A 23,054-nucleotide genomic window follows, 5' to 3' on the forward strand; every position below is an offset into this window, starting at 1 on the left:
GGGGCATCTGCAGAGCTGAGAAAGGAGGGGGCCAGGTCTGGAATGGCAGAGGGGGCTGTTGGTCAGGAATGAGGTGAACTGGCAGTGCTGGGTGGGTGACTGCAATAGTGAGCAGTAGAGGGGAGCGGAGGTTCCAGGTCATGGTTGGACGGAAATAGCAGTGGGGCTGAAGGGCAGAAGGATTAAGTGCCTCGTCCCAGATCATGCAGCAAGTCACTGGAAGAGCCAGGAGCATTACCCAATCTCCTGACTTCCGGCTGTCTTGCTCTAACCATTGTGCCATGCCTCTCCTGATATTGGAGTGCCATGAGCCCCGAGTGTTCAGTACTGTGACCCCTGCAGCCCCAGGGAACAGGCTGCGAGTGGAATTCAAGGACATGCAGTCATGCTGATGTTCCCACCACTTGGAGGTATCACTGGGAGCTGTCCAAGAAACAGGAGAGATGGTAGCTACCAGACGGATAGTTCACATCAGTTAACGTTCAGCCCGATCCCCAACATGAATTGGTGTTGCCAGCATTTTTCCTAAAATGGGGAGGGAGCCTCAGAGAAACGTTGGTTCCTAAGACGACTGGAACAGTGTCTAGTTGATGGCATGACACACTGTTCATATAGGCGGGTTCCCCAGAGCCCAGAGAGTAGGGCTTATGATGCATGAAGTCTTCAAAGCTGCCTACTGGATTTAGAGGCGCAGGTCCCATTGAAACTGATAATGCAGTGAACAGTCGCAGCTGTACGGGTCCATGATCAGCTCAGCGAATGATCACATCTCCCCAGAGACAACCATGGTGCACGTGACACTTAGAGGAACCAGCTGGTGCCAGGCCAGTTTGCACAAGGACGGGTAGGGAGAAGAAAGGGGGTTGAGGTAACCTGCTGCCTCAAATGCAGAAAAAAATAGACGTGGAACAAAACCAGATCTCTGACTCTGGGCTTCAGATCTCTGTCAGGGCCAAATCAAAGCCCACGTGAATGCCACCAAGCTTGGGGGACTCAATCCATATGGAAAGGACCTATGTGCCTCATGTGTGCTATCTTATCAGGTATGTAAGTTACATATATGTGTATGGAATGATCACACATGAGATCATACATAGTCATGTATGATTCATACAAGTCCAATATATAACAACGTTACTTAGATGGCAGTTAGAGAGATATTGTCTATTGTTACTTAACAATAGGTTTTGGACCGCTGGGCCATATTACCACCAGGTTCCGGAATACTGGCCCATATCTGAGCCTCAGGTTTGGTCCTTATACTAACACCAAGCTGGGGAATCCTGACCTTGTGTGGGGCTGGCCAGCAGTGGCCTTTAAACTTCATCAGTAAGACGTCCCAGGGGAGTTTGGTGCTATTTCCCTGCTTGTGCAGCACGCCCTCACTAAAGACTCGGACGCGCACTGCAAATGAATGAATTTGGCACATTAACAAGCAGGTCAACAAAAACAACACAATGAGCCAGGGCTATGCATCTTAGCACCCCTTTGTTCATTTCATTTGGTCAAGTGCACTTTAGTTTGAATGTCTGATGCTGTCATTGTGGAAATGTAAAGAAACCTGAGTCACTCTCCTATCTACTGGGAGGTGGTAGATTTTCTCCAACTCTGGAGGTCTTAAAATCTAGACTGGTTGCCTTTCTGGAAGATACATTTCAGGCAAACTCACATTATTGGGCTCAGTGCAGGGGTAACGGGATAAAATTCTCTGGCTTCTGTTATACAGGAGATCAGACTAGATAATCCCACAAGCTGATTTGGCTTTAAAATCTCTGAACGGTTTGCAAAGAGCCCCCCAATGTTTTTGCATAGTTTATGAGGTTTAGTGATGTGCAGATCAACAAGCTGCTACTGCATTTCAGAGCTTGGAAGGGAATGACATGGAATGATGCTGGTGTCTTGTCCGTGAGGGAGAGGGACGCATCTGGCATAATTTGGTCAGTATCAGTTTGTCCTCAAGGTGACCTCTGCCGGCACAGCACTGAGGTCTGAAGGTAGGAGGCTGGCACAAAGCGTGAGCATATTATATTCTTTAATTATTGTTGCAATCATAACATTTAAACGCTGTCAGTGAGAGATAGCTCATAACCGCAGGCTAGAATCCCTGCCACTTGGGGCTTGTAACGAAAACTGCAGGATTAATTTGATTAATTGATAGAATTATTTTCCAAACTACTCTTTTGTTTATGGAGGCTTAAAATGCTTGCCGCCTGCACCCTCCTGGTGTGTTGCAGAGTGGAGATAAAGCCGGCTGAAAATAATTAGTATGGCTTAATTTAAGGGAAAAATAACCTCAGAAGAATTTTGCAGAAAATTTAGAGCATCACGTTTTAGTTGTTTTGGCAGGAAATATTATAGAGTTGGAAATAGGATCTTTATGCTTTGTCTCGACTATATTTCACCAGGGCTACAAACCCTCCAGAGAGAGGAATATTTCATTCCTGTTTGCTCTTGCATTTTTCTTCCTCCTCCAGATTCATTATGGCAGTGCCTCAAAAACAGCTCGGCGGAAAGCAACAGGTTTAGCTGCAGGGCACGGAAACGTCGGGGTTTTATGCGGTTGGTCAGTTGTTCTGATTGTCTTAATATACTGGAGCCGGCCCCCGTCCTACCTGGGCAGAGGAGTCTGTCTATGCTATAAGACTGGAGTCTGCCTCTGGGGGTGGGGAGGGATGGGGCGTGTGACAATGCCCTCCGGTGACTGCCCCACAACAAGGGTGAGTGACCTAGGCCCCGATTTTCAAAGATATTGAGGTGTTGCTGCAGTCAGCATTGCAATGCCTAAGTGATTTAGGAGCCCAAGTCTCATTTTCAATGGGGTTTGAGGTGCTTAAGAGCCAACGTCTCATTGACAGTGGATGGGATCGAATCACTTCTGAAAATGAGAGTTAGGCTCCTAAATCAGTTAGGCATTGCATCGCTGACCACTGCAACTCCTAAACTCTTAAAACCCCTGGACCCTGGCAGCATGGCCCAGGAACAGGGTGCTCCTTTAGTTCCAGTGGCAGGTGCCTGCGGGTTCTGGCGCTCAAGGCCCAGTGTTCTAGTCCTGTCCTCTCAGTTGTGTGTGATTCATCTGGTACTAACTGTACCTGTCATCTGCAGCTCAGGATTTCATTGCAGGGTGTAACTGAGAGCAAAACTGTGCCCAGTGTGTCTAGATCCGGACCACTATTAACTTTCATTCAGGATAGCATTAGCAGCATGTGAATCTGATCTGTCTGACTCCTCCCTCCCATAACTCTGACCCCTGCCATGCCCCAGGGACAGCAAACCTCTGATGCTAGTGTAGGCTTTGGTTCTGTGGTTTTGGGCAGGAGACAAGGAAATATTTACAGATGGGGAGATACTTGATTTTCTACTTTCCCTTTTGCAGGCAAAATGTGTCATTTTTATCTCCTCTGAGCCGTGCAACCTGAGCGCCCCTCACATTTCAGCTCAGAAAATGGCTTGTGCATAATAAGCAGCACGACAGGACCCCTGCTGGAGCAGGGGAGCCTCCCAGATCGGAGCTCTTGCCTGGGAAAAAGAACCCCCCCATCCATCAGTCAGACTCAGCTCCCTGAAGCCCTTGAGTTTGCTGAGACCTGCATTATCACCGAGCGGCTCTGGTGCATTTGACACTTAGAAGATTGCAGGCCTCCACCAACATAATTCCAATGAGAAAGGAAAAGCTGGTTTGCTTTTTGCAGCGAAAGATTAACTCTAGTTGTGCAGCGGCTACCCGGGAGAAGAGAGACTTGTGTCGGGGGAGGCAGGGGGAGAGGCTGTGTGTGGGAAGAGCTGCAATAGGTGTAACTAGGAGGTCAGATGAGGTTCAGATCTGAGCAGACATAGGAGACGCTGACCCGACGCTATCTGTAACTAGGGACAGAGGGGCAGGTCCTCAGCTGGTGTCAATCAGTGGAGTTTCATTGATCCTCCGCTGGTGTCAATTGATGGAGCTCCATTGACTCCGGCGGAACCCTGCTAACTTACACTGCTGGGGATCCGGCCCATTGACTAAAACAGGAGCTGCGCCGATTCATCCTCGCTAGGGATCTGCCCCCCACCCCCAACTCCACTGGCACTCTCCTGATTTACACCAGTGGAGCATCCAGCCCAGGATTTTGCATCCTGTATTGTTTTGGAATTTGGGATCAAAAGGCAGGTGAGATGATGCGCCAGCAGACATGCCAAACCTGTGCAAAAAACGCAGAAATTGGGCTTGATTTTGGCTTAATTGGCTTGTGAGTGGCTTGTTGGCTAGTTTTTGGCTTGTTGTGGCTTGTTGCTTCTTTTTTTTGATCAGCTCCCGGCAAGCAGGGGCAAGGAGGGGAGAGAGTCAGGGGTGCACAGCGGGCCCGCCACAGGCCCAGACTGCACGCCAGGGGGATCTAGTCACACGGAGTCTTGGGGTTCTTAGGGATTGGCTTGTTTTGGCCTTGTTGTGAAATGGGATTCGCTTGGTTTTTGGCTTATTGCGAAAGTCGGGGTGCTTATTTACTGCGGGAAAGTTGGCAACCATGCGCACCAGTACTAAGGGGGAAAGGGCTGTGCCACATTGTTCTCTTAGTGGGTTTTTCCCACTTCGGAAACTTTATGAATTTGCACTTGAAGCCTTTCCTTGCCATCCTCCTGTCTGGGGAGGTCGGTGGGGGTGCCACCCTCTCCAGGCCCTACAGGGCCAGGGATTCAGGCCGATTTTCCTAAGACTGAGCAAAGCCCAGTTCTGTCTGGAGAAGCCCTGTACCTCCACATTGCCACAACCCCTCCCCGGCCCCTCTAGTCCTGAGTGAGCCCGGCAGCCATGATCTTCCCTAAATACCACTGCTACTCAAACCCCGGCACGGGGAGGGGGAATTGTAGTGCGCAGAGGTGGGGAGCTTGCATAAGTTAATGCTGCCCCAGTCAGCACTAGCTTGAGTTGGGATTTCCCCTGGCACTGGTGAGGATGCACAGCTGTAGATAATGGCCTTTGCAGTGCTTGATCGCTGGAGGGCACACACAGAGGATGGCATGTAGCCAGCATTCTCAGTGCCCCTGGGCCAAGATCCATCTCTCTTGCAGGGCATTTGAACCCCTCTCTTCCTTTTTAGACGACAAATGGAAACGAATGCTCTCAAATGTTATGTTCATTGCATAGAGAACTCAAGAAAGCAACTGGAAAAGTTTTATGCCCAAGCAAATTATGCACAGCAAATAATTGAATTGACCAGTGCAGCCCGCTTTTCTGTCCACAACCTGATTGTGATCTTTACGGGGGGGGGGGGTTGTTGCTGTTCACAACCATTGTGCCAAATATTTCACACAAGTGAACACTAGCTTCTGGTTCAGTTGTGAACTGCTCAGTGTTCAGTTGCACTGTGTGATTGGTCACCCATGGCATGTGACGTTACGTATATGTTATTTGATATGTTTAGCCTCTGGGGACAAAAACAAACAGGGAGGGCCCTTTTCCTGTTCACACGTCATCAGCCAACGTTCAGAATGGGCGACAGAGCTATTGTGCAGAGCAAAAAAGAAAAAGAGAGAGAGAGAGATGTCAAAACGGCTGTCTGAACGTTTTGGGTGCAATATGTTCACGTTGCTTTTCCTTTCCACAGCCATTCTCATGCATAACGCCTTGCTCGGCGCAGCCAAATGCTTGCAAACCTGTGAATAAAAAGCCCTATGAGTAGCACCCAAGCAGGCTGGCTAGGATTGAACTGTGAGAATCTCTGTTATTTGCTCAGCTCTATTCCTTTGCAAATCCAGTACTTCCCACAGCAGCTGTTTGCTCCCAAAAGTGCACACAGAATTCAGCTGACCTGGCTTCTAAGCCGCACGCCTAACTCTTCTAGCTTTAGGGCTTTAAGCTCCTCCACAATGCGTTGGGTATGACGAGAGGTACCATGGGCGTGAAGCTGCCATCAAAGGCTAAAGGGGTTTTATTTTAGGAGACTAAATATATTCTAGAGTTAAAAATGGGCCTTCATTCCAAATTAGTCATGGTTAATCTATCTCCCACTCCCCCTACACACACTTTACTGACAAAGAAAACCAGGGCTAGCCATCACTGGCCATTTATAGCTGACCTAAGCCATGGGAGTGAGCACCCATAACTCCCATTAGCATCAATGGAAATCACCAACCCTCCGCACCTTTGACTATCCTGCCAAGAAAGACTTAGTGCCTGGACTTGAATAGCATCACTTGACTCTCGGGATGAGCCTGTCTCTTCCATCTCTGGCATCTACAGTATGACTCTATGATCATAGTAATAAATCACCTCCAAGACAAAAGGCATCCAGCCGCACGTCCTGTACGTCTCCAGGCTGTGGAGCTAAACGTCAGTAACAGCAAACTACACATGCGTGCGTGCACGCACCCACACACACACACACAGATTCTAAGTCCAGAAGGCACCACTGTGATTGTTTAGTCTTCCCCCCCACCCCTCCACACACACACACACACTTGTATGGCACGGGCCATGGACCTGCTCCAAAATAATTCCTGGAGCAGATCTTTTAGTAAAACATCCCATCTTGATTTAAAACTGTCAGTGATGGAGAATCCACCATGACCCTTGGTAAATTGTTCCAGTGATTAATTACGCTCGTACTCGTAGGGGAACACGTCTCACCTCATTGTTGCTAATGCATCTTCATTTAACGTACAGGGAGATGTCACTGAGGTTGCACCAGGAGAGGAGAATGTTGTTTGCGAGGATTGCAAGAGAAGGGGGGTAGTTGTTGGGCAGAATATGAGAGAGAGCGAGAGTTGCCTTTGGTGATCACAGCATTTAGAAGCGAAGGGACAATCTGCTGTTGGGCAGAAATGCCTGCAAATCCCTCCAGGAATCAGCTAGCGGAAGGCGGCTCCCAGGGAATACCATTGCTGCACATTGGTGCTACAGAAGATCTCAGGAAGAAAGAGTGAGATAAAGAAGAAAACATGAAAGCTATGGCACTCCCCGTGTATGTTGGTTGTAGCCGATCCTCAGCCACGCCACCTCCAGCTGTGATCTCAGCAGATCGCGCATCAGGTCTGGTCTGGTCAGTAGCTGGATTGGAGACAACAAAGGAAGCCTCGGTGTTGCGGGAAGTGGTGTCACTTTGGCCTCTGAGTCCGTTGTGAACTCCTGTCCCCGAAGAACATCAGGAGACACTGCGCTGGTGGACTCGCCAGCTTTTGCAGATGGCAATAACCTGAGACCATTGAATGTGGTCATGAAAGAACCCCTGGCACTTTCCCCCCAAAGTTAGAGCTGTTACCCCTGTTTCCTGGTCAAATTCCAGTAGGGTAACAGGCTGCCAACCTAGATGTCGGTGTTGTTTAGTCCAGATTTACGCTGGGGCAAATGAGAGCAGGACCAAGCTTTCCCCGTAGAAGCAGTGAAAAGCAGCCCAAGTATTCCATGGGGCTGGCAGGCTGGTATTACAGAGGCCTTGCTGGCACACAGGTTTGTACTGACTTAGTTGAAACAGCATCACCCTCCCATGTGGACTCGGCTACACAACGTTGTGTTGCCATTTTAGCTTGTGTCAGAACATTAACCACGGGGATGTAGATGCTGCCACTGCTCTTTTAATACAGGCCAGAGTCATCTGCATTGCTGTTTTTTGGTTTACCTGAAACCTTTCTGGTTTCTTACGATCATAGACCAGCACAGCACCCAGCGGATGTTTGTAAGTGGGGTATGTTACAACACCAGGGAGGGATTGGGTGTTTTTCCCCCTAGGATGAATTAGCTTATTATAAATAAAGATGTTGCAGCAGAGGGCATAGCCACCAATCAGGACTGGGTCCCCATTATGCTGGGTACTTTATAAACTTATAAGATGACACGGCTCTGGTCAAGGAACCTACCATCTCTTGTCTCTGCAGAGCGTCCCTTTGGCCTCGGTACTGACACAGCCATGCCTTTCTTTGGGCTGCGTTTGTCACGAGGAGAGGCGCACGTGGCACCAATTCGTGCACAGGTGAGAAAAGGCGTTTGAGGCAGTCACTGCAAATTCAGATTAAACCGCTTGAAAAGCCTCTGAACTACCATTAAGGGTTTGGCAGGGAATTGTCCAGCCTTTAGGAACAAACCAAGGCCCTGGGATGAATCTCACACACGAGTGAAAATTGGCCTGGCCAGAAGGTGGCAGCACGTTCTACATCACTCTCTGGCAGCGAATTGAGTGTGTGTGTGTGTGTGAGTGTGAGTCTGCAGCTTCAGAGCGAATGGGCAGAATCCTTGGGGGCGGGGGGAGACTGTTCTCGTGACTTCACTGCATATTCACCGAGACGGTTCTGCACGGGTGAGGCCTGCCCCATGCCCCCATGTTATGAGGGCCCCGTTGGGTCCGACCAAACTCAGTGCAGGTCAGCGTTCCAAAATACACCCAGGGCTCGCCGCGTGGCCCTGCCCGCACCCCCCGCTGAAGCGCAGCCGCGGCTGGCCTTTCCCGTTACATTCTTCCATCAACACAGTCTCGCTCGCTCGCTCTGTCTCTCTAATAATATCACTACAGATTAATGGGCACTAATACAAATGTACACAGCTCCATAAAAAGATGTCACCTCCCGCACAACGGGAATCAGGGCTGCTGGCAAATTATCTCTGCACTGCAGGCGTGTAATTCACTCCTCTGGAAAACATTCTGTTTATTCTGTTACATGAGAACAGTCGCTCTGCAAACACGACTTGAGCAGGGAAAAGCACAAACACGCACACACACACTCACACTTGCACACAGAGGCCGTGCAGCTAGCCTTGCTGTCAGAACCATTATCTGTGGTTCATGTCCCTAGTGAATGTGCAGCACCAAAGTCTGCAAGATCAGCCGCACCTCGATGAAGGTAACTGGAACCGATTGGCTGCTATGGCCCATTGGCAGGATTGGGCCGCCCGCTGCGGAGATTACAAAGCCTGAGCCCCATTTGGTGCAGGGAGTAAGAGGGGTTTGGGAACACAAGGGGCTGGAGGGCGTCTATCACAATCATGCAGAAACCCCAGGATTTGGTCTTTGGTGAGACGCACTTGTCCAAAGCAGCTGCAGCTTCGTAGGCCTTGGGGATCTGACAGGCCTTGGTGTAATGCCAAAAGTGAGCTGGGCCAATTAAAAGGACCCTGGCAAGGAATGTACAATTCTAAGGAATAAAACCTGTTTCATTCTGTCAGGGTGTGTTTTCCGTCCCAATGCATGCTCACTGGTTTGGTATTGCAGGGTTGCTCTCAGGAGTATCAGGCTACATGCTCTGGTTTGTCATTGTTGGGTTGCTTGCGAGTACTGGGATGTAGTCACACTGGCTGAGGATTTGAGGACTGCTTTGTTATTGTCGGGTCGCCCACAGGCACGGGGCAGTGCATGTTGACTCACAATTACAGGATTGGTCACGCATGCTGGGTTCCACATTGCGCTTTGTTTTTGTAGGGATGCTGCTGATGGCAGAGCTCTGTGGGCTGTTTTGTTGTTACAGGGCTGCTCATCAATACAGTTGCCATTGATTTAAAACAAGGAACAAGCCCCCAACAATAACAAGGAAGTGGTGATTTTTGGAAAGAAACGCAACAATGCATGGGTTTTGAAAACAGAATGATGATTTAGTTGGGGATTGGTCCTGCTTTGAGCAGGGGGTTGGAGTTGATGACCTCCTGAGGTCCCTTCCAACCCTGATATTCTATGATTCATTGAGCTGGAGGGCAAATGTTTGTCCTACCAACCTCCATTTAATATACACTCATGGGCGAGAAGGCAGTAAGGCCCCAATCCTGCAAAGACATGCTTAACTTCACTACCATGAGTGAAATCAATGGGCCTACTCCAAGTAGTAAAGCTAAACATGTGCCCAAGTCTTTGCAGGATCCGGGCCAAAATAACAGTAGAAGGTATAATGGAAACCCAGTCTTACCATCACCTTCAACCCTCAGCTGCTCCTCCCTTTGCTCACGGCTGGTAGAAATAGGCCCATGCTGTGACAGTCCAAACAACACAGATTCCTTGAAGCCATTTATTCCTGCATTTCTGCCCCAGAGCCAGCACTTGGTATCTGATTAGCCTCAGCCTTGTCCTCACCCTTGGTTAAGGTCGCTCGTGTTCTCTCAGGTTGTTGTGACTGAACCAAAACAGTTGCAAACATGGATGAGTTTCGTGTCTAAGTGAAAAGGAAAATATTGATAAGCGACACACTTTCCGCGATCACTTTGCACTGTCACACTGTGGAGTCACACTGCATTTACACCAGGGTGTGTACTGAATTTGGTCCCTGGGCTACATGCATTTGCTGTATTGTCTGTGGGACCCCTGACTTTTCCCCAGTTGCTAAAGGCACCTCCCCTGTCTTTCTCTCGCTCTCTCTGTCTCACACTGCTGCGGTATGAGCACAAACCTCAGCAGCTGCGTGGTTTTTGTTTCTGTTGTAGTCAACCAAGCAATTTCTCTCGTTGTCTGTCAAGGGAGACACATGCGTAAGCAACCAGGCGAGGTGCTCAGTAAATAGTGTTACCGTTGTGCATTTATTTCTGAAATTATCTCAATGTATATGGAAATTGGCCACAGCCAATTGGGCTTCCATCCTGCCAGTAAGCTCCTTACTGTCATAATGGTGCTCCGAAGGTCTGACACCCGCGGCTATAGAGAGATTCTAGCCCCTTCTGATACAAAGTAAAGATGCTAAATAGAATTTTCTAAAGAGGATGGACGTGATTCTCCTCTCCCTTTCGCCATTGTACCTCCCGCTCCCACCTTCGACGGAGTTATGCCTGATTGATCATGAGCTGGTGCAGAGGACAGTCGAGCTCCACGTGTGAGAAACTCCCATGGGCCCCAGTCTTGCACGGATTTACACACGTGCTCAATTCGACACACGTGGGTAGTCCCGCTGCTGGGTGTAAGTCGGGGCAGGATCGAGACCACAGCGCCTGCGTGAACTGGAAGGAGATCTGTCGGCCCTGCAGTTTAATGTGAACCTACAACCAGCAAGACTAGAAGCTGAATTGAAATGTGCAGAAGGATAAAGACAAACACTGACTATGTGCTACCCAGGCTGCTTCGGGTGACTGGCCCCGACCAATTTGGTAGCAGAATTTGACAACTGCAGTGACAGTGAACCATTTCCCACAGCAAGATCTCTCTCCGCCCCTTGGAACTCTTCCTAATCCCTAACTTAATTCATTCTGACATCCTCATGGCGAGTCTGACCTCTTTACTGGAATCATGTGGTGCTTAAAACTCATGATTGAAACAGGATGTTAATTAAAAACCCTTAAAAAAAGAAAAGAAAAGAAAAGAGGAGCGTTGATCAATGTCAGCAAGTCTTGCCGTGCTGAGCATTTGCCTGCTGCACTGGAGACAGCAGTGCCTACAGTCTTTCAGTCTTTCTCCGATGATGGCAGGAATCCACATACCCTGTTATCTGCTTGCAAGATTACCATTGTGCCCATAACGGTACCATATATACCCCAAAAGCCAGGAGACAACCTCACTGATGGTTGAAGTGATGACTCCGAAAAGGCCCTTGAAGCACGTCTGTGGAATATGCTGAATTTGTCTCCCGTTCAAAGGCTGCTTGCAAGCAGCAATGCTGGGGACGGAGATTTCAAAGGAAAATGGGATGCACTGGGTGCTCATTTGCATGCCCGTTACACAGAATGCTCTCTCACCTAGCTCACAGCTATTTCCGGACAGCACTGGCATCTGAGCTGTGGGAACAAACTAACATATGGGCTCAGCCTGCAGTTACTTTGTTGTGTGTTTTAGGAGGTTATTGGTCACTTTCCCTTTGTGCATCCTGTTGCAACACAAGGCTCACACAATGAGCAGACCCTGATGATTTTTTGCCCTGTACAATAGGACTTTATTTTTGGTGTATTTGGGGTCGTTGGCAGAGAGACACAGAAAGCTGAAAAGGGTAGTTGCTGGTATGGGAATAATCAGAAAAGGATAGGGGATGTAGGCAGTGGCTGGACTGAATTTTTTTTAAATGTGGTTTTAAATTGTATTGTATAGAGATGCTTAGGGCCTTGGGGCCCTTCTCATTTCATAGACTCACAGAAATGTCGGGCTGGAAGGGACCTTGAGAGTTCATCAAGTCCAGCCCCTGGTGCTGAGGCAGGACCAAGTAAACCTAGATCATCCCTGACAGGTGTTTGTCCCACCTGTTTTTAAAATCCTCCAATGATGGGGATTCCACAGCCTCCCTCAGAAGCCTATTCCAGAGCATAACTATCTTTATAGCTAGAAAGTTTGTCCTAACATCTAACCTAAATCTCCCTTGCTGCAATTAAGCCCATTACTTCTTGTCCTACCTCAGTGGACCTCTGAACAATTGATCACAGCCCTCTTTAGAACAGCCCGTAATATATTTGAAGTCTCTTATGAGGGTCTGCCCGCAGTCTTCTTTTCTCAAGACTAAACATACTGAGGTTTTTTTAACCTTTCCTTTTCTAAAGTTAAGTGAGTTTTATAAAATAGGGTTTCCTATTTGCTGGGCTAAAACCTCACTTGATCAAGCTGTTTGATCAGGGCCTGGGAGTCAGAATTCTTGCATTTTGTTCCCACCTATGTCACTGACTCACTGTGTGACTTTGAACAAGTGACATTGCCTCTCTGTGCCTCAGTTTCCCATGTGTAAAATGAAAGCAATAGTGCTTCCTTACCTCCCATGACTATTGCGAGGATCAAGCTGTGGGAGAGGCACAGACAAGCCTACAGTAGTTCTCTGCCCTTAAGGCTTGGATTCTGAACAGTGGCAGATAAACAACAGATCTGAGACAAAAACGGCCCAGTCTGCAAAGGAGGGACAGATGGAGAACAAACTCTTGGCAGACTCGTCCTTGGCAATGTCAGAAAGCAGCACTACTGCTGAGAATTCAGAGCTCCCGCAGCATTGCAGCCCTGGCAGCTTTCTGCTTCTAAAGCAAAATGTTTAGAGAGAGAAAATAAGATTGTCAAAAATCTGAGGGATTTAAGGAGTTTGAAGCTGAACAGTCTAGGAACAGTGGGCCAAGCCCAGCCTCCCCATCTGTGGAACCCCACTGGTTTCAGTAAGATTGCACAAGGATAACTGAGAGCAGAATTTGGCTGGCGTGGTTCACCTTTGATTCCACAAATGTTCTACCCTCCTTGAACATTAACTGCTCCTAGTCACCCAACTGCCCAACTTTTATGACTGTAACCACGGCTGAAAAGTTAGCCCCAAGGACCAGCATTGGTTGGATGCTCCGTCCAGTTCCTCACTCCAGGAGCCAAAGGGGTAAAAGGCCAAAGAGCAAAGGATGACTCCCATTAGCTACAACGAGGTGACTTCCTCCTTCCTCAATGGATGGCTCTGAAGTGCTTTTGACTGGCCATTTCTCTAGGCCTGTGGGTCTAAACCCCATCTGAATTTATAGCAACCTGTGCTAGGAAAACAAGAGACAAAGCTACATCCTGGGAGGGGTAGAGGAGATAGATGATGTATGTATGTTGTAACCAGAGAGGTAGCAAAAGAGAAAGTATTGAGTGGTGCATAGGCCATAATGATGAAATCAAGGGATTAGGTCCAAGAAGTGTTGCCGGCTTCCCATATCAGAACCACAGGTTCTCTTATACTCCCCTTTTGACTTCCCTTTTCCTCTGTATTCTGTCCTGTTGGAATGCTGGACTAAGCAAAACGAGTGCAGTTCTCCATCACTATAACCTGTTACCAGCCCATGCCTGAGTGCAGCACCCTTTAGTCTTGTTTTGGTTCTCACTTTACAGTATACGCAGAAAAGGTGGGGTCCAATGGACCGGGATCCAAGAACTGCTGCGTTCTTATCCCAGCGTTGACCCTGACTTTCTCTATAGGCTTGGGCAAACCACTTCACTTTTCTATGCCTCAGTTTCGCCGCTGGTGAAAAACGATACGGACCTACCTCATGGCAGGGTTATTAGGTTTGTGGTGAAGTGCTCTAGAGGTGAAAAGCTAAGCAAATAATTATTTTATGCAGCCCACCGGAGTGCTAGGTGTGTCAGAGAGGACAAAGATAGACATAGGTGTAAATAGCTTCTGGGCCTATCTCCCATTGATGTAAATGGAATCTGGGCCACAGGACTTACTGCAAAGAACTGACAATCCGAATATTAGATGAGAGAGGAGGATGAGCCCGGAAGAGGGGACAGGGAGAGAGCTGAGGGGTTATAACAAGATGGGGGGATTTATTTATTCTTTTGTGTACAGAAATAAGGAAACTCACTCAGCTGGTGCCAATTACTTCAGGCATCCCAGACTACCTCACCCTTGCTGTTAAACTCCCCTGTCATTGATGGGGGGGAACACCCCGAAACTCCCCTCCCCGGCCCCCCAACATTCCCCTGCCGGGGGGCACCCGCGGCTTCCTAGCCTAGGAACCCAACCCGCTTTCTCGCAGGGCTCAGACTTGCCCTGCTCCGCCACCCCTCCGCCCGTTTCTCCCGGCTCCGCTCCACTGGAGCATCCCTCAGCTCCGGCCCCAGGACTCCCCCTTTGCCCCGCCCCGGAGCCCGCCGCCGCCGCCGCGGCGTGTCCGCCTCATCCGGTGGGCGCGGCCAGCCGGAGGGCGGCGGCCTATGGGCGGCCGCCGTTCCGAGCGGCCGGGGAAAGCCCCGCCCCGAATGGAACGTTCAGCGGGTTTGTTACATTTCAGGTTCCATTGAGAAAAATCCGAGTCGGACCCTAGTGGCCGCCGGCGGGAGCCCGGGTCCCCCCCTCCCAGCCCGCGGGACGGAGCCGCGCCACAGCTGGGAGCCCGGGGCCCGTCTCCCCGCGCCGGGGCTCCGAACCCTCCCTCCCCAGCCCTGGGAGCGCCTGGCGGGCATGAGAGCCGGGTGCCTGCCGCCCTCCCGAGTTGCCAGCGACCGGGCACGCTGACTGCCGAGCAATGTCCAGGAGGAAACAGAGCAACCCCAGGCAGATCAAACGTGAGTGCCAAACTTTGCGCCCTCCCCTCCGCAGGGAGAGGGAGCCTGAGTCCCAGCGCCCTGCCCCCCCCCCCCGCCCGCCCGGTTTGTGCCCCTGGGTCGCCCCTTCCCCTCCCGCCCAGTCACCAGCTGTTAGTGTCCCTGGGCCGCCCCTCCCCCCAGTCACCAGCTGTCAGTACACCCGGATCCTTCCCAATCCCTGGCAAAGGGAATCCTAGTCCAGAGCCTTCCCCCCCCCAGCCGCCGCCACTCCTAGCACCAGCTGTTCCTGCCCGTGGATCTCTCTTCCCACCGCTGCTCTGTTTCCCAGCTACAGTCAGTCCAGACTCTCTCCCTCCTACACGGACAGTGCCCCTGATCCGCCTCCCTGGGCAAAGGGAGCCTGTCCTCCTCCTGCCCCGTGCGGAGCTGGTGGGGGCTGTGTTTGGGGTGGTTAAACCACGAGCTTTCCAAGCCTCCAGCAAGCGGAGCGGCTTCAGCCCGGACAGTCAGGAGGCGAATTTAGGAGAGGCAGCTCCGGGGTGGCGGGTCCCTAGTGCGTCTCGCAGGCAGCTGCTCGGGTCTTGTGTTTGTCACTTTCCTCCCCTCCCCTGGTGCCTTTTTCTGGGCGTCCTGCGTTCTCCACATCACCTCTTGCCTCCCCTCCCTGGGCTCTGTTGGGGAGCTGCGGGGCTGGCTGCTTGCACAGGGACCTGTAATCTAATATCCACACCGGGCAGAGCTGTTGTGTGCGCGCGCGTGCTGGTACCGCAAGGTCCAATTAGGCTGCTCAGGATTTCTGCATGCGGTTGCAGAAGTTTGTGTCCGGCTTGCCTATTTATTTTCTTTCAGTGCTCCCCCTCCCCCCCCTTCTCCTTCCCCTCTCTCTCCTTCCACAGAGATGTTTCAGCCTGATACAGCCTCCTCTGATCAGAGCTGAGATAAAGCTTTAACATATTCCATTCAGCAAGCCCCATCCTGATAAGATCGCTCTGTCGGGACGGTCTGAAATTGTGATCTTATCTATGTTTGACTCCCATCCATGGCGTTAAAAAAGCCTCATCCAGGGGGACTTTTGAAAAACGTGATGCGAAGTGTTTGGAGATCTTTAAGTGGGATCATCTTATCGCAGATCTGCTCACTGTGCTGTGCATATTGCTTTTTAAAAACTCCTTTGCAGACCTTGTAACCAAAATGTGCCCTGGTTATTTCCCGCCCCCCCCCCGTCCCTTTTATTGTGGGGAGCTCCTGTCCATCTCACCTCACTCTGCAAGCACACTCAGATTTGGGAGAACTGATAAAGTGTTGTGATAAAAGCCGGGTAGAGACTGCCATTGGATTACTTTGTTTTTCTGGCTCTGTCCAAGTTTCCCCTGGCTGATGCTAATGCCTCTGGATTATCATTCTTTCCGTGATCCCAATTGATCAACCAAGGAAAATCTGATTTCAGGTCTGGCAAAGATGAAAGAGATTATTGTTGCATATTCTTGGGAAGTTCTATAGACTGCTGGAACTCTTCCAGTGACTGGTTTAGCAACGTTTTTCTTTTCTCCTGATCTCAACTGGTGATAAAGCAGAGATGTTGGGGATAAAATTGGCCACCATGCGATAATATTGCTTTATCTTTCTTTTGAAATAATTGCAATACTGCATTGCATCTACCTGTTTGCCTGCCTGGGGTGATTCTGCTGATAAGACTGAACCAGACCTTTACAGCTTGGGAAGTTAAAAATAGTTACTTTCAACTTCAGTCTGCCTTTTACAAAAAAGTTTCATCCAACTTCTGCTGCTTTCTTTTTGCAGTGTCATGGCAAACATTGCTGGTCAAGAAATATCACCTTCTTGGTGGCCCTGAGCAAATGGCTGGGCTCCTGTGTAACCGTCCCATCTTAATTAGCTGAAGTGACTATAGAAGCTGGTGGCAGCATCTCTGCATTGAACACTCAGCTGCTGAAATAACAATGCTGATCTTTTTCTTGATAAGTATTTCAGTGTGTGGGATCCGCACTCGTTTGTGACAGGAAGTAAGTGCCCTTCAGGTCTGCCAAGGCTCCACTGAGGAGGGTACATATTAATAGCACGCAAATTTGTCCTCCAGCATAGATCTGTTGCCAGACTTTATTTTAAACTTTCCATCCAGTTTGTCTGCATGAGTTGCTAGGTCTCGGTGAACCACTGTTGTGCATTTGTTCTCAGCTCCTTCCTTGTCACCTCTGCAAGACGTACTCTGCTTAATAAAGGAGTAAAAGGTGATCTTGAGATGGATTGTGATGTTTGCCAGGATGGGCAGCATTCTGAATGCATTAGCTGTACTGAAGGCTGCTCTGTCTCCTTCCTCTTCTGCTTTCTTCAGAGATATGAAGAAATGATAAAGTGGGAGGCTGATCTCAGGCTGATGGTGATGGCCAAAACTGATTAAAAGCTGAAAGCTTGGAACCCTTCCTGTATGTGTCAACATAAAAACAGTCATTAGAGATATATAGTGCTGCGAGAGCAGCTTTCTGCTGTCTGTACTGCACTCTCCTGAGAAGGGAAAAGTGGGCATGAATCAGGGGTCTGGTAACTATACTCCTATAATGTACAAATGGGACCTGTTTCCATAAAGTCTATACTTACATCGTCTCAGCTGAAGCATTAAAACCTCCCCAGATTCTTATCTGCTTATTTTATTTTTCCTCTGTGCTTCTCTGTTCTGCTTTTTTCAGCTTGATGTGAAATGCAGATAGCTCAGAAGGGAGATCTCGGGGAGCGCATGTGATTGCCAAAAGTGATAAGACAAAGATCAGATGCTGGATTATATTTAACCAACTGTTGTTTATTTTTAATGCTGAATGCTTTTTAATTTAACAAGCTCCTTAAATCCTAAAATGCAAACAACTGGGCCCTGGGCCTGCCAGTCCAGAGTTGACAGGAAGGGCCAAAATACTACAACCCCTTGGCTTGCAGCAGAACGTTTTGGGAAGAGCGAGCTAGTGGCATGCACCCTGTGAAGCATCAGTTAGAATTGCTCTACAAGGGGCATCAGAAAAAGGTGCTAGCAATGTCTGCTTTCGTTATTCCCCATGGTAGTTTTGGCCTGGCTTATGCTTAGCTTTTTTTAATGCCTGAACTCCACATGTCATCTGATTGTAACTAGGCACTGATGGTAGTTCAGATAGTTGATGACAATGCCCGGTGCATTATATGTTTAATTTGATAGAGAATCCTTCTGTTGAGTGCTGCTTGAGTTGCTGGCCCTCTGTGCCTGTCACTGCTCGATTTTGGGGTGGGTGGCAACAGATCAGGTAATTAATCTGATTCCATTAGTGATGAAGGCTGTATTTGTCTCCCTCCCCCGCCATCAGTATTTATCAAAGGCTATGAAAATACAGCAAGCTCAGATGCAGCTGCCTGCTCGCTCTTTTCTGTGTGTCTTTTGTTCTGCTGTTAGATAGATGTGAATGGCTGATAAGAAGCAGGGAGCTGATCTCAAACCTAGATAGCCTGTTACATTTATTAACTTCAAACATGGGAGTGTGGGCACATATATAAAATGAGTGAACCTTTTGGCAGCTGCATGTTCATGTAGTTACAGTTCTGGCTTTTTAGATGAGGGAAATTGATAAACAAGGAGATTGATCTCATGTTGCTGATGTGGCTGTGTGTGTCTTTTTATTATATATATATAATTTTTTACATTAACTTGAAGTGAAAATTCTCACAGTCGTTACATGGGCCTGCCTGTTTTTTCCCTTTCTGGGTTTGCTCTCAGCTACGGTAGATCTGAATTCCTGATAAGTTCTGGGGCCTGATCTCCATACTGATAAAGATTGCCAAGTGAGATAAGGGCTTCTTATCTGTACCAACCAGACTGGAGCAGGATTCGCTACAATAACAAACACTGAAAAGAGAAGGCGAAAGGGCTCCAACAATTTGTTCCATTGCAAATATGATTAAGGCAGGCCTTTTAATTATCTGATTGGAGTGGGGGAGGGAGGGCAGCCTGCATTTACACTTATTTTTTTCCACACAAGCACTCCATAAAATAAGTTGAATTTAGAAGATTTCTCTTTGGTGTCTTTTATAAGTTACAGATGTTGCATGAGTTTGAAGAAGGCTGACTTACTTTTTCTTTTTGATCACTATCTCCCAGGCTGCTATGTGTAGCAAAAATGTTAAAAGGAAAAAAATAGAGCACAATCATATATATTTTTGTGGATATTCTTTAATTGCTAATAGATGGTGCCAGATAGCAAGTGTGCTCTACATTGTTTAGACTGAGCCTGTTCTGGGCTGAGTGTTTTGTGTGTGTGTTTCATTTGTTTGGCCTAGATATCTTTATAATTCATGAGCCTGATTCTGCAGACCCTTACGCAAGTAAGGAACGATGCAAGTAGCTCTACTGACTTCAGTGGGATACGAATAAGTGCTCGACCCGTGAGTAAAGCTTGTGGAATTGGGCCCCAATCAGAACTCTGTTAGTGGTGGAAAGTGGTGTGATCTGGTGGGGTTTTTTTATTTGATGGGGGAGCATTGGTGTAATGGAGAATAAGGGCCTTCTTTACTCATAAGGGTCCCTGTGGCCCCAGACAAGTTACCCTGCTGAAGTGGGTGTGATTACTGGAACAGGAGTGGGTTCTTACTACACAATAGTCTTGACAGTAGTCCTTCACTTGCATGGGGAAAGATTTCTCATATTACTCCTATGAGCAAGGTTTTATAGGATTGGGCCTTCCCCAATAAACACATTCACATGTACTATAGCTAGTTCTGGAAAATGGAAGCGAACTGCTTGTAACAGTCACAGTAGCCAGACTGGAGTCTAATTTTAGTTCTACTGCTTTAACCCCATGGCTTTTGATCCTCCCGTCCGCTTCTCTTACTCTGTCTGTTTGTTTTCTGACTGAGCTAGTGTGTTCAGTAATATGCAAGTGGCTAATGCCCCGAGTTCTTGTGCTTCTCTGACGCTTTGACACTTCTAAGCCATTCTGGTGGCCCCAATTAGCAAGGCATTGTGTGACTAATGCAGGGGACACCTGGGTTCTTTCCCCCACTCTGCCCCTGGTTTGCTGTATGATCTTGGGTAAATTGCTTTTCCTCTGTGCCTCATTTTCCCCTGTTTACAAATGGGGCAAATCAAACCCAATCGCCCTGGCGGCTTTTGTGAGGCTTACTGAATGCTTGCAAAGCATTCTGGGACCCTCTGCTGGGTATTATGTAAGTAGCATTACTTCGTTTACAGTGTGTAACTGAGTGTAAAGGCTAAAAATGGCCACTGGCGTAAATGAAAACTGTCCGCCGTGAGTTCTTTGATTACTGTTAGGTAATGGAAGCCCCCCTCCCATCTTGTTTTCTTTGTCTCCCCATCAAATAACTCTGAGCCAGGACTTCAGTTGGTGTGAATCAGCATTATACCAAGACAAGGTTGGTAGACAAGGAGGTGCTAGGGCCCTTGTCTTGTGAAACATAAATACTCTGCCCTCTCCTGTAACTCCTCTTCTGCAGGGACCTTGAGGCTTTGTTTGTGCCACTTGCTTCATGGCTGCCGGGGGAGGTGAGTAGGCCGTGGTGTGATGTGTGACCTGGAACACCGCAAGTGAGAGGCACCATTGCTAACAGAACCCAGGCGCCCTGCCGTTGCCACGAGACCTCCATGCCATGCTGTGCCTGTAATCTGTGCCTTCCCTTGAGATTGCACACCCGTCCCTGCCAGTCCGTCCAAAATGCAGCCATGAAAACGTTCTCCTAAGCCTGGCAGTCCCGCAATCGCTGCCTCCCTTTCTCTGCGGCGTCGAAGTTCACTCTTCGCCCGCCTCCCTCAGACCCATCTGAACCCCTCTGTTGTTCCGTCACTCTGAGCTGCCTCTGCTTCCCGATGATGCCAGCCCCATGGACTGCTCCCACAGGTGGGTCTCCCCCTTCTTTCATGCCGGCCCCGCCCCCCGTGTTTCAGTCCCTTTTGTGCCCCTGCAGGAAGTGACCCAATAGCTGGTGGGGAGGGATTTTCCAAAGGCGCTGAGCCCTGGCCTCGCTCGGCTCCTCGTGTGGGTAAAACCCCTGCTGGCTGCAGTGGGAGCGGCACGAGGCGATGCGCACTCCTGGAAAATCCCACCCCTGCTAGCTTCTAGTAAAGACAACGCACATGACAGAACCTCTTTGTCTTGCCTGCGTCTGAACGGGGAACTCCATAGCTCCCATTGCTGTTCCTCTTGCCCGCCAGTCGTCCCCCTGTGCCTGGAACTTGGGCTGTTTGTGTACAAAGCAGAGGCTGCCTCTGTAATGTGGCCTCATGGGCACTTTAAAATCACCCATCTAATCGCTCTTCTCTCCACACGCAACTTGGTGCATCTCAGTGCAGATCATCCCTTCACCGTCTCCCCCCCCCCCCCCCCCAGGCCTTGTTGCTGCCTGGGGAAGAGGGTGGTAAAAAGAGGTTTAAAGGGGAGGAAGGCCTGGACCGGATCGCCATGTCCTTGACTACACAACTATCCTGCCATTTCTATGGCAGCAAGATGGTCCCAGTGCCGTTGATGGCACCTGTCAGACCCCTAAACGCTACGACCCATCTGCCCCGGAAAAGAATCGTCCTTGTGCAAACCGTCGGTGGCTGTTTCCCGCCGATGAATCCATTCCACCTCATGCTTTTCTCACCCTGTCTCCAGGCGGTACCCTCTGCCTGCCTGCCCCCTCCACCCTAGAGTACCCAGTGCCAGCACATGCTCGTCTCTCAAATTCCCCCCTCGTGTCTTCCGCAGGAACTCGCCACCCTTGGTAACCTGCCGTTGCCCATTTGTGATATTAAAAGGCATGAGGGAGGGTCGTCTTGTGATTAAGCTAGTGGACTGGGACTTGAGGGGTCTGGATTCAAATTCCCTGTTCTGCCACAGATTCCTTGTGTGATGTTGAGCAAATCTTTAGTCTCCCTGCACATCCCTTCTCCATCTATAATAGGGGGGATGCTAATCCAGCCTTCGATTGCAAACTCTCCAGAGCAAGGCCTGTGTATGTGCGTATGTATACTCATAGTGTCCAGCATCAGGGGGCTTTGATTTCTCTTTGAACCCTCTAGGTGCTGTAAAACAAACCCACCAATGACAGGGAGCATTTCCCTCCAAGTTTCTTGGAGTGTTTATGTTCATCTGCCCAGATTATCTACTCCTCTAGCCAGGTGGTATCTTTCCATCTCCGACAGCTGGTGTGCTGCAGATCACACTGATCCATCAGAACATGTCCCCCTAGTGTCCTTGCTGGGTTGCTCCACTGCCATGTTTTATGAATGGATTTTTTTCTAGGGCTCTCAAGCGATTAAAAAAATTTTAAATAATAATAGAATACCATTTGTTTAAATATTTTTTTGTGTTTTCCACATTTTCAAATATATGGATTTCAGTTACAACATGGAATACAAGGTGTACAGTGCTCACTCTATATTTATTTTTATTACAAATTTTTGCACTGTAAAAAACAAAAGAAATTATATTTTTCAATTCACCTAATACAAGTACTGTAGTGCAATCTTTTTATCATTAAAGTTGAACTTACAAATGTAGAATTTTGTACAAAAAATAACTGCATTCAAAAATAAAACAATGTAAAACTTTAGAGCCTGCAAGTCCACTTAGTCCTACTTCTTGTTCAGCCAATCGCTCAGACAAACAAGTTTGTTTACATTTGCAGGAAATAATGCTGCCCGCTTCTTGTTCACAAGGTCACCTGAAAGTGAGAACAGGTGTTATCATGGCACTGTTGTAGCTGATGTCGCAAGATATTTACATGCCAGTTGCATTAAAGATTCATATGGCCCTTCAACCACCATTCCAGGGTACATGTGTCCATGCTGATGACGGGTTCTGCTCGATAACAATCCGAAGCAGAGATGACTGACGCGTGTTCATTTTTATTATCTGAGTCAAATGCCACCAGCAGAAGGTTGATTTTCTTTTTTGGTGGTTTGGGTTCTGGAGTTTCTGCATTGGAGTTTTGCTCTTTTAGGCTTCTGAAAGCATGCTCCACACCTCGTCCCTCTCAGATTTTGGAAGGTGTTTCAGATTCTTAAACCTTGGGTCGGCTGCTGTAGCTATCTTTAGAAATCTCACATTGGTATCTTCTTTGTGTTTTGTCAAATCTGCAGCGAAAGTGTTCTTAAAATGAACAATGTGCTGGGTCATCATCCAAGACTGCTATAACATGAAATACATGGCAGAATGTGGGTAAAACAGAGCA

General features: G+C 48.6%; 1 protein-coding gene across 3 annotated transcripts in view; it reads left to right on the top strand.

Moving 5' to 3' along the window:
- The first annotated feature begins 1,992 nt into the window (after positions 1-1,992).
- The window catches only part of ZFPM1 (zinc finger protein, FOG family member 1), a 128,083-nt gene continuing 107,021 nt past the window's right edge, over positions 1,993-23,054 (top strand). For 2 of the 3 annotated variants that reach the window (XM_073308170.1, XM_073308171.1), the window contains exon 1: positions 14,594-14,873. In XM_073308170.1, coding sequence (XP_073164271.1) covers positions 14,834-14,873 — 40 coding nt within the window. In that variant the 5' untranslated portion in view covers positions 14,594-14,833. Of the gene's footprint in view, positions 2,015-14,593; positions 14,874-23,054 lie in introns of those variants that run through there. The other variant, XM_073308173.1, reaches the window with a different exon arrangement.

Source organism: Lepidochelys kempii, chromosome 12 (genome assembly GCF_965140265.1).
Source record: "Lepidochelys kempii isolate rLepKem1 chromosome 12, rLepKem1.hap2, whole genome shotgun sequence".
Taxonomy (NCBI): domain Eukaryota; kingdom Metazoa; phylum Chordata; order Testudines; family Cheloniidae; genus Lepidochelys; species Lepidochelys kempii.